The sequence below is a fragment of the Carya illinoinensis genome, chromosome 7, assembly GCF_018687715.1.
Source record: "Carya illinoinensis cultivar Pawnee chromosome 7, C.illinoinensisPawnee_v1, whole genome shotgun sequence".
NCBI classification, from domain to species: domain Eukaryota; kingdom Viridiplantae; phylum Streptophyta; class Magnoliopsida; order Fagales; family Juglandaceae; genus Carya; species Carya illinoinensis.
The window spans coordinates 24412855-24425589 of NC_056758.1; the positions used below are offsets into that span (position 1 = coordinate 24412855).

General features: G+C 35.0%; 1 protein-coding gene across 1 annotated transcript; it reads right to left on the minus strand.

Moving 5' to 3' along the window:
- Positions 1-8615: 8615 nt before the first annotated feature.
- On the minus strand, positions 8616-12432 carry LOC122314755 (probable protein phosphatase 2C 51). The gene is made up of 6 exons (XM_043130327.1): positions 12235-12432; positions 10844-11141; positions 9964-10217; positions 9750-9876; positions 9269-9443; positions 8616-9013 (listed from the first exon to the last, which is right to left on the minus strand). Exons 2-6 carry the CDS (start codon positions 11133-11135, stop codon positions 8773-8775), a joined length of 1089 nt encoding a protein of 362 aa, XP_042986261.1. The 5' UTR covers positions 11136-11141; positions 12235-12432; the 3' UTR covers positions 8616-8772.
- Between the last annotated feature and the right edge of the window lie 303 nt (positions 12433-12735).

Here is a 12735-nt window from a genome sequence, read left to right on the forward strand (position 1 = left end):
AAATTGGTTTTTAATTTATTTGATGTTGTGTTTTATTTATTTAGTCGTTTTACGATTTTTAATCTCATTTTCGGCGGATCTGTTTTAGTTTTCGGAGTGAGGACTGGACCTCATTTCTTTCCTCTATCTTTTCTTTTCTCTTTTTCCTTTTTCTCTTTTTCTCTTTTCTTTCTTTTTTTTTCTTTTTCTTTTTCTTTCTTTTTCCCTTTCTTCCCGTGCGACCCCACCGTGCGTCTTCTCTCTCTCTCTCTCCTCTCCTTCACGCCGATCACCCCTAGCACCCAGACCCACCGCCGCCAGCCACTGTGCGGCACACCACCACCACCAACCTCTTCCCCTCCCTCCGGTGAACCACCCCACAAATTTCCACCGCCAACGGAGCCGCCGTTTAGCCGGAAAATCATCTTCAAGCCGAACAGCTTTTGCTCCGATCTGCCGCCGTCGCTCCACCTACGGCCACCACCTCTTCACCACTTCATCACCGACTCCTTCCTGTCTTAACCCATTCATTTCCGGCCTCTAACAATCACTGGAACAATTCCCACGAGCTAGTTTCCGTTTTGGGCGTTTAAGCCCTTCCTCCGCTGTTTTCGCCGCCACCCACGGCCAAACTCCACTTCCCTTAGTTTCATAAACATCCTTAGACAATTTCCTATCAATCCCGAGTCTTGGTTTGTCCCGTTTAAAAGTGGGTATTTTACAACCCACGGCCACAGTGAAATTTCACTGTTACGTTGCTTTTCTTCCACCGTTTGCAACGCCGCGAGCTTCTTAAAAATACCATATAGCACTGTAAGTATTTTCCAAACCCTAATTTTAGATTTAAATATATTTTACTCATACAATATATTATTGCTGTTGGTTGGTTGGTTGATTCCGGATTGAGTCCGAGGAGTTCGGGGGTCTGATGGATTAAGGACGGAGTTGGTTGATGTGTTGATTTGGATTGATTGGTTGTTTTATGCCTTGAGGTTGCATTTATATTGCATTTATGAGCATTTTATTTTAATTGAGAAAATACCGTTTTATTGGCGTTAATGGTTTTCGGGTGCGTGTGTTTGACGAGCCCAAGCCAGGATGGGTTATTATCTCGGTGGAGCTCCTCTGGTCACTCGGGAGTGGATAATACTGAGTGACATCCCCTGGGTTGTCGCAGGGCGACGACCGGATCGCACGATACGGTAACGCTGTCGTGTCGACTCCGTAGTCCCTAGAGTGGCGGGGACTAGAGGATGGCCCGGCCAGGTACGCGCTGGGCGCGAGTCTAGGCATCACTCGTTTAGGTGTCACACGCGTAGTCGTTACCTGCGGTGTGGCACAGAGCTAGGGTGTGCGGATGATCCCTAGGGGAGATCATGGTGCATACATAATTGGAAGGTTTTTATGGTTTTCGGATACGGGCCATTTTCTAGGAAAATGGCGAGGTTTGGTTTTCAAGACTTTTGATCCATTTTCTGGAAAAATGGTGGTTTGGACCATTATCTGAGATAATGGCGAGGATGTGTTGAGGCTTTTGATCCATTTTCTGGGAAAATGGTGGTAGCGATATTTGGGCCATTATCTGGGATAATGGTGAGGAATGGATTTAATGGTTATGTTTTTGGGCCAAATGGGTTTTTGGCGTGCGTGGAAAAATTATGATTTTATGGGACATGTGCATTGGTTTTTCTTTCATGCATATTGTTGAATTTTATATGTTTTTATCTAGTGGTGTTTGGATTTTACTTACCTGCGGCACCATTTTTTGTTCCGTAGATTTTGGTGCAGAGTTCGAGGAGGAGGAGGAGGCTGAGCCCGAGAATGCGGCTCCGCCGGAGTTCTGAGTGGAGTTTATGTTTTGTATTTGGTTTTGAAATAATATTTGTGTTTTGTAATATTCTATTCTATATGTTTTGAACAGTTTTGTATAAAATAAGAAAAATTCTGGTACTTACTTATTGACTTTGCTTATCCGCTACGTGTTTCTTCGTGCACATTTGTTGTTTATACACACACTTGGCACTCGTCGATAAGGTGGTGACCCGTGATGTTATTACCAGGACGTCTCGATTTCCCCGTATCCATGCGTGGGGATTTGGGGGCGTCACACTTTTTATAGGGCTTGGATAGATGTGATACCCCGTTTTTACGTGTATTTTCACTGAAGGAGTTGTTTTTAATTTAATTAATATAGTAGTTCTTTTATTTTAAATTATTGTATTTTAATTCGTTTTATTTTATTTGATGTGGTGTTTAATTTATTTTAGTCGTTTTATAGTTTTTAAAATCATTTTCGGCGGATCAGATTTTGGTTTCCGAAGATGAGGACTGGACCTAATTTTTTTTTCTCATCTTTTCTTTTTCCCTTTTTTTTCTTTTTCTTTTCTTTTTCTTTCCCTTTTTCCTTTTTCTTTCTTTTTCTTCCTTTCTTCTCCTTTTTCCTCCTCTCCCGCGCGAACTGCCTCTCCCTCCTCTCTCCCGTCACCGATCGGTTCATCACCCAGACCCACCGCCGCCGGCCGACGTGGCCGACACAGCCACCACCGTCCGACTCCCCTCCGGCCGATGCACCACTCCACCAATTTCCAGCCCCATCTGTGTCGCCGATCACCCTCTACAGGCGTCTAAGCCGCACGGCTTTTTGCCGTTTTCGGCGCTGTCGCTTCACCTCCGGCCACCACCTCTTCACCATTTCTTCCCCTACCTCTTGCCGTCCTAACCCACCCATTTTCGGCCCCGATCCTTTGCCGGAGCAGCTCCCACGAGCTCAACTCCAATTAGCCCATTTTTGCACTTCCACCGCCGTTTCCACTGCCATCCACGGCCAAAGCTCACTTCCATTAGCTTCATAAACATCTCAAGGTCATTCTCTATCAATTTCGTGTCTTGGTTTATCCCCGTTCAAAAGTGGATAATTTACAACTCACGGTCACAGTGTAAAATACACTGTTACATTGCTTTTCCTCCGCTGTTTGCAACGTCGTAAGCTTTCAAAAAATACCTTATAGTGCTGTAAGTATTTTTCAAACTCTACTTTTAGATTTAAATATATTTTGCTCTTACAATAAATTATTTGATTGGTTGGTTGATTCCGGACTCAGTCCGAGGAGTTCGGGGGTCGGATGGATTGAGGACGGAGTTGCTTGGTTTGTTGATTTGTGATTGGTTGGTTGGTTAATTGTGCCTTGAGGTTGCATTTACATGGTGCATTCACGTGCATGTTTTAAATTGAGAAAATTCGATTTTAATTGTGTAAATGGATTTTCGGGTGCGTGTGTATCACGACCCCAAGCTGAGATGGGGTATTATCTTGGTGGAACTCCTCGGGTTACTCGGGAGCGTAATATACTGAGTAACGTCCCCTGAGTTGTCGCTGGGCGACAACGGGAGCGGGCTGGATGGTAACACTCTCGTACCGACTCCATGGCCCTTTGCTTGCAAGGGCTAGAGAATGGTTGGCTACATACGCGCGGGGCGCGGAACTGGACATCGTTCGTTTATGTGTCACACGCGTAGTCGTTATTTGCGATGTGGCATAGGAGTCAGGGTGTGTGGATCTATAGGAGGTCATGGTACATTTGGATTAATTGGATATTGGATTGAGTTAGTTTTGGGCCAAATGAGATTTTTGGCGTGAGTTGGAAAGTAATATGTTTTTGGGGCCAAATGAGATTTTTGGCGTGCGTGAAAAAAAAAATGTGGTTTACGGGTCATGTGCATTTGCATTCTTTTATGCTTATTGTTTGAGTTTTAATATGCTTTTATCTAGTGGTGTTTGGATCTTACTTACCTGCGGCACCATTTTTGGTACTGTAAATTTTGATGCAGAGATCGAGGAGGAGGAGGCGGCTCTGCCGGAGTATTGAGTTGGAATTTATGCATTGTTGTTGGGTTTGAAACTATATTCGTGGTTTGTAATATTTTATTATGTATATTTTGAGCTTTGTATTAAACAAAGAAAAATTCTGGTACTTAGTTATATGACTTTGTTTATCCGCTGCGTGATTTCTTTTGTACACCTGTTGCATGTACACACACTTGAAACTTAGCGATAGGGTGGTGATCCGTGTTGTCATCATCCTGACGTCTCGATTTCTCCATATCCGTACGTGGGATTTGAGAGCGTCACAATAGAGACCAAAAAATTAGTCTCAAAACTTACTTTTTTTTCAGCTCTTTTGTATTGTAGTTGTTTTATTAGAGTATTTGTTGGAAAACCCACCCCACCCGAATATGTATCATCTTTTATTTTAATGAAATTTGCTTACTTAAAAAAAAAAAAAATGTTTTTTGAAGTATTTTGGTATGTGAAATCTTCCAAAAAAAAAATTAAATTAAATTACCCATAATTTTTATAAACACTCTGACCTACTGACGAATTTTAATATCTTAACTTTTTATAATTTGACTAAGTAGTTTTATTCCTAATATCAACAAGAGAAGTCTTACAAAATATTAAGAAGTTTTATAAAAATAAATTTAAAATTTATTGTGACTTTATATGATATATTAAATTTATTTAATAATAAAATTAGTCTTATAATTTAATATACTATATCAATTTATCTCAATTTATGAGTTTATTTTTATAAAATAATTTTATGATTAAAATATTTTTCTATTAACTATTAAGATTTTAACATTCTGCCTGTTTTTCATTCATTTTAAGGGTCAGATATTTAGTAAAAAGAAATGTATTCATTGTTTAATATGCAAATTGAAACTATTCATTATTAAACTTTTTCTTAAAAAAACAAAAATGGATCTGAAAAACCCGACAAGAAAAGCGAGGCTATTTCACTTTCCTACAGGATTCTCCCCTGTAATCCATACTCACTACATACCCGTGCCAATTTTCACACACTGATTTTCGCATCACAGGTTGGAAATTTGCTTTAAAATATTAGTTTTTATATTAGTCATCTTATCATTATAATTTTTTAAATTTTAACATAAAATATAATAAATAATTTAAATTTTTTAAAATTTAAAATAATAATAATATTAAAAAATAATATTTTAATAATATTTTATTTAATCTCCATATAAAACCATCTTATCTCATCTTATTATCCAAACCATACCAATTTGATTTCCTCTCTCTCTATTTTCAAGATTTTTGATTAAAAATATGATAGAAATGATATCTTAATAGTATAGGTAACATAATGGCCAACCAATGTGGGGTTTATTTCGCATAGATTAGGCAAAGTAATAAAAAGTGAGTTATATTATCTAGATTTGACTGTAACTTTGCTCAATTCCAATACCAATGCTCGACTATTGATATCGGTTTAACAAAATTTTAGTTCAAGAGGCAATTTTAGCGGTTTTGCTTGGCCACTTAAAATTTTTATTTGAAAATTTTAAGTTTTAAGATTAAATGTTAAAATATTATATTTTAATATTATTATTATTTTAGAATTTGAAAAAGTTAAAAAAAAGTTGAATTATTTATTATATTTTATATGGAAATTTAAGAAAATTGTAATGATGATATGAGAATTTTGTATTTGAGATGAAAAATTCCAATGACCAAACATTCGCCATTTTGGATATGTTTGGAAACACAATTATTATTAGATTACTTTATTATTATTTACAAATAACTACTATTTGCAAATAGTTAATTATTATTCTCTACCATTTCGTGACTAGTCACAAACTATTTTATATTATTCACAAACAGTAATATATTATTTTTTACTATTTTACTATTAATAATCTGAAATATTCTTAACATCCAAATAGAACCTTCAAATTACCTCAATTAGCTATTCATTTATGTTAACTATTAAAATCTTATGTTTTTAATGTTTCTTTATCATTTCTTAATTTATTTTTCAACGGTCATATTTTTTAAATTTAACAGTCACATTTGTTCTTTTATTTAATGGATTATAATTCATACAAAAATGTATTCTCTTTGATTACTATGCTATACTCTATATTCAGATTCTCTTTTCATCCTATTATATAAAATGTGATATATTTATCATTATTAAATAATAAATAATTATCTAATAATTATTTAGATAATGATATATTTATCATTATCATTCTTACATAGTAGGATGAGAAGGGAATGGTAGTATGATGCATAGAATTTTCCTTTCTCTTTATTTAACGGATTATAGATCTTATGGATTATATTTCTATTTGAAAATTTAAAAAATGAAATAAAAACTACATATATATATTTTTCATATATAGTATATCAACAAATTCAGATTGTTAAGATGATAAAAAATAGACTACCTAAAACAAGTTTAATTGTTAAATCTTAGCTGGTGATGCATATTATAAGATTTTGATAGTTTGAAAGAGATAAAGAGACCAACTAAACCCACTGATAAGAATATAATATAATTAAATTTACCTCCTTCCAACACTTTAAACTTTTAAGATAAATAATGATTTCATATAATACCAGAATCTACACTGCATTTTTAGCTAAATATTTTACGTGTTGAATTCATTTATTGAGGGAGAGTTGACCTTTACATGAGTTGAGTGCTAAAAATAGAGGTGTAAATTGGTTCTGTCTGGTCTAGGGGAGATATGGTCCATTATTTTTCTGGACCGAACCAAACAGATCACCCCTAGTAGACCGGGCTAGACTGAACAGTTAGCTATCAGTCTGATCGATCAGTCTATATTAGTCCGGGCCAATTTAAAATGGGGCCCAATCATACAAAAAAGTCAATTATTTTTTAAGTATGCAAAAAAGTCCGCAATGTGCATTTTTGGCCCATTAATATATATATAAAAAAAAAAAAACCTCACAATATTTATAATTTTGAATAACACAATTATTTAACTTCATTTGCACATTTTTTCCTTTAAAATAGCCTAAAAAAAGTTGTTCAAATTATCAAAATTGATGATTATATATTAGTTAATTAATATTAGTTAATCAATAATTATATGTTTAACATTTTATATTGTCAATAGTCATAGATTAGATACAAATTACGTAATTCAATTATATAACTACTATATAAAATAATATATATAATTCATAAAAAAAAATATTTTAAAATGTATATTTGTAGTTCGGTAGGACCGGTCCGATTTGGGATGAAAAAACATTGGACTAAAACTTATTCGGTCCCACAAATGGAGGACTGAAACTGACCAAACAAGTTTTCATCCTGGTCTGGTTTAGACCGAACCATTCAGTTTCGTCGATTTTTCCAATCTGAATTGAAAATTTTACACCCCTAATTAAGGATATAAATAAGTAAATATATCTCCTCCCATTAGTTTATTCTGTTGGGATGTGATTTCACCCTACACCTAATTAATCCAAAAACCTATTCTTGTTGAAATCGGTAACTTTCATCGTGCAAAGAGAGAGAACCCTATTTCTCCTCTTTAAGCCAATAACCAACAAATCCCCTCTTTTTATGTTTTTGAGAGGGTGGAGTCTCCCTTCCTCCCATTCTCTCCACTCCCACCAAGATGTCTATATGTTTTTTTTCTTTTTTCCCTTCCCATTCTTTATCTAACTACTACCATTCGATTAAGGATGTAATCAGTCCAGTCTAGTAAGTCCAAATGAGGATTTTTAGATTGAATCAAAACATTCAATTCATCCATTTTCCACCTTGAGATCAAACTTATGGTACCTATAGATCGGACCATACCGTTAGTTATTGGTCTGGTTAATCTATTTTGGTCCAAGCAGCAAGTGCAAATGGGCAACTTTTTGTTAAAAGCCCAACTTATATTTTCTTGTTTATTTCAGCCCAACATACAAAAAAAAAAAAAAAAAAAAAAAAACTCAAAATAACTAAAGTTTTGAATATAATCCAAACTCCAAATAAAATAAAGAAAATAAAAAGGAAAGGAAAATATATACATAAAAATTATCCATATCCATTCATGAAGGTTAGCAATCATCATAATAAAATTAAAAATAAAAAATAGAGAAGAATAAATGAAAAAAATACAATATCACCCAAACTCCAAATAAAAGGAAAAATAGAAAAGGAAATGAAGAAATATACATAACATATACAGCTACTGTATAAAATAATATATAAAAATATACTTTAAAAAAACTATACATATTATTTTGATCCACCAGCCCCTCCATTTTGCATCGAGTAGATGATGCTTCAGGCCCTTTTCTAGTTTTCCTCAACATTCCACTTTTTGCTGGCTTTGCATCCCCATTGGCCTACTACAATATCTCCATAAGTTGGGGCTTTGAGTTCATTTAAAAAAAAATAAAAAAAAAAATCTATCCTTTATATTTATGTCTGTTTGATTACTGAGAAATTGCCTTGGAGAGGAAGACTCTGAATTCTAAATGTCATAATTTGTGGCAGAAGTCAATCTTAAACTCTCTTCTTGGTCGAATGATTAATCCATTTTAAGTTTTGAGTATCCTTGTGAATGGAGAATTTTTATTTGTATTTGCTCGTATTTTTATAGGTAATTCAAGTGCAGAATGTCTCAACTAGAGCGCAGAAGAAGAGGAGATAGCGAAGGAGAGGTGTCGTTGTCAGTTAAGATGGTGCCGTGGTTGGTTGTGTGGCAAAAGGGGGAGAGAGCTGAGTGAGTAGAGAAGAAATAGGTTCACCGTTCAGCTATGCAAGGAACAAAAAGAGACATGAGAGAGATGCAACTAAGAGAGAAAAAATAATGTCATTATAATGTTTAGCTAAGCCATTGTGTCCAATATATATTTCCTGACACAGTATAGCTCAAATCCATTTTAGCTAAGATGTAGCTAATCGAATTCTCATATCTTTCTCCCCTAAAGGTTCATAGAAAATCAAAGATTCAAAATAGTGGAACTACAATAACTGCCAAGTTATCCATGCTACCTTTCTCGAATGCTTTCTCGACTATGCATTCGGCCAATGAGGATGAAGCCAAGCAAGAACCTGAATCATGTATAAGATCACATAGTTCTCCCGGTGTTAAGCTTTCAAAAGTTCCATCAGATGATACCACCAAATATCTATTATTGACATTTAGAGGTTGCCAGCCGGTCACCTCAGGCACAGCTGTAACACCATATCTGATCACCCAAACAAAAAAAGATAAAGCGAGAGAAAGAAGCTCTCATAAATAATTGGACGATAATGGCTAAAACGTAACATGTAAACATATATTCCATAATTTACGGCGAGCTCTAAACATTGTAGAAGTTGGGACTTCTTCTATTTTGGTCATACATATTCATGCTGGAAAGCAAAATGGATCAATGAACAAAAGATTGACTAGAGAGCGAGTAGAGGAAAATTCAGCTGTCATTTGAGATTTCAAAACTCACCTCTTTAGATACACATCACCAATGGATCGGGACATAGCGAGTATACCATTGACACGAGGAACACCCAACCCAATAATCGAACCACCAGCTGCTTGAATTCGAGCTCGTTCATCATGTCTATCTGGATGATGATCTTCTGTCAGTTCAATAGCTGAAAGACTGGCTGTCAAATTACCTGTCATTTTCATTTAAACACGCAGAAAATCAGCTACTAGGTAAAGCACAGTAAAGTTAGTGGTAAAATTCATGCATTCATATGTTTTAACATACAAACAACTGCTTAATGAAGTCATAATTCATGTAGAAGCATCAAACAACAAGCATTCTTTATTATTTTAGCACATATCTAATGGATACAACTAAACCCAAGTCATCTAAAACTTAATCCTCACTAATTTGGGTCATTTATCTTTTGAATGCTCCTAATAATAGGATTCATATTATTAAAAAAAATATATATATCAGGAACTAGATTGCTGACCAGACTGAATCATCTCTGTGCATAGAACGGCCTTTGAGTCACCAACATTGGCAATTAAAATCTTCTCATCAACAAGAAGAGCTACAGTAGCTGTGGATCCTGAGAAAAGCTTCTTTTCAAAAGCTTCCTGAATGTATACAATGGAAAATAGATTACTACAAGAAGAAAACTAGTTTAAAGAACACAGAACTAAAAGTAGTTAATTTTTACTTGCCCGAGAAAATTTAAAATCGACTTCATGGATTGTGTTCAATAATGCTTCTCTTAGTATTTCCAAATGCATAACATCATCCTCAGTTACAGGTAGAACTCCCCTGTACCGTGTCATTAGCTTGTATGAGTTGAACACAGCATGCATGTAAAAGTAATCCAATAGAAGTTTAGAAGCCATCTCACTAGCTTCATTACCGCCATGACCATCAAATACTGCCACAAGACCAATTGTAAATTCCTCAAGCCCAGTTTTTCCTGCATCCAAGTCAAGCCTCAGCCGTATATTGCATCATCATAACTATCAGATTTTTTTTTTGATAGTTTGAAAATTAGTGCACCTGCCACCTACAACAGAGTTTCTTGAAGAAATGAAATCTTAGATAAACAAAGTAACAGTAAATGAAAATTTAGGAAACTCACTATTGCATTTATTATATAAAATTTTCACTATTTCTTTATTATATAAAATCTTTCCCCACACTCCAGTAGATAATACAATTTCATGTTGCACATTTAAGATTTGTAAGCAAAATCCACAATGCCAGTCCTAAAATAAGGAAATTTAAGAGAGAGAGAGAGAGAGAGAGAGAGAGAGAGAGAGTTCTTCCTCTATTATAGTACTTGCTCTATCAGTAAAATCCACAATACCAGTTCTCAACTAGCACTCCCCTCCCAAGATTTCTTTTTGCCACAGTATTTTCCTGGGCTACTGTCCTTGTTTGTAATGAGGACAGCTTCCATAATTTGCTTGTATCCATCTCTAGTGGTTGGTGGTTATTAGGTGTATTCTGTGTATACTTCCTATGTACTTGAGCTATGCCTTTTACTATCAATAAAGTCTTACGTTTACTTATAGAGAGAGAGAGAGAGAGAGAGAGTACCGAGAAGCGGTATTTTCATATGAAGGTCACATAATAAACGATCCTCTTGGTATTCTCTACGTCCCTGAAATGTGGCAGCCTGGCAGTTCAAAGTCTGATTTCGAGGGTATCCAGAAGAGAGAACCCACCCAGAACATTCGGGAGACTCTAACACGGCAGAAACACCACCTTCATCATACACCATCATACATGACACAGATACTCCATATGAAAGTGCAATTGCGACAACAAAAACTCCTAAAAAGATTACTGCAATTTTCAACACCTCCATCATGAGGTGGATGGCGTACATTTACTCCTGAGAAAAAAGAAAAAAAGTCACAAAGAAGTTTCCCGACTCTGGAAAAATCAAGTACAGCACGAAATAATTCACAGATATGGCAGTTCGTTTGGCTACATAATGGGTAGAAAATGCATAGAAATAAAACAAATCATTCTATAACAAACTAATAGAAAAGTCCTACATTTGTCATAAAAGTTCATTTCTGAAAACACGTAATCATGAGAACTTGGCATCATATATTTTCCGTTTATCATTAACAGATTACATCATGCAAGTATTGAATCAGACTTCAGATTTCTCAAGATTCATATGATTTGTCGAGTTCGAATTTTTAATACATGAATAAAGTTTTGGTAAGCAGAGCTACCAAACATAGTGTACAGAGAAGTGAGCAATTATAAGAAGCCTACTCGATAGTTACTTCCCTTCTGATTGCTGTTTCTTCGAGGTATTTGCAACAATAAACAATATAAAGCATACAATCCATCTTCTGAGCAGCTCTCACACCACACATACACAAATACACGAACCACAACCATTATCAGCATATAATAAGAACTTTCAATTCAGGCTTTTTATTGTAATTATGGAGTTTTTTATGTTTATTTACAAGATTTTGGTTTGACATGTAGAGGGTGAAAATTTTATCACGAATAGTTCCTGAACGAAACCCCTTATTGAGCACAATAGCACAATGGACCATTACAAAAAGCAAGAACCCACTGTACCTGAGCAAAAAGTCTTGGTTTTTTCTGAGATATATATATATATATATATATATATATATATATATATATATATTTTAATCTTTACTCATCAAAACAGTATAAAGCATACAATTAAACCATTATTCTCCTTTTCAATTCCTTTCCCTCAGGTTTCTCAGCCTCCAAACAGAGGTTAAAAGAATTAATTCAGAAATCCCAGAAAAAATGCGCAATTAATTGCACAGAAATCAGCAGCTCAAGACAAAGTTAAACCCACTACAAATATCCCAACCATAATTCCTGCCAAGACCGAAAAAGCATTTACGTTCGTATATTTTCCTTCGTTTTCCTAGCAACCAATTGCATAGCTACAAAGAAGGTCAAAGAAGAGGGATCGAAACCTTATTAATGAGCGTCGTAGCAAAAGCAGAGTCGTTCATTGCGACGGTGACATAGCGAGTGAAAAGATGTCCACAATAATGCAAATTTGCCTTAATAAAAGATCGCAGAGAATAAAGATTAAAGAGCAATTTTGAAAAAGGTTGAGCGGTGGCGAGTCTCGATATTAATTTCATTACAAAACCGTATCAATGCAATGAAAGTATAAAATGAAAGGACGAAAAAAAAAGAAAAAAAAAAGTGATTGGCTAGAGTAATGGTCTGGTATTGATTTTTTTTGTTTTTTCGTTTCTTTTTTTTGTTTTTTTGTTTTTTTTGCGCTGATAAAGTATCAAGAAAATAATAAGTTAGTTGTTAGATGGTTGATTTAAGGATTTATGATGTAATTGTTGTTTTAAACGTGTTTTAAACATGTTTATCTGCCGACCTCAAAGTGATCAACCCTCTCCTCCCTCCCAAACTCTTTCTCAAAAATCCTCCAAATCAATGGAGGACCCCCTCCT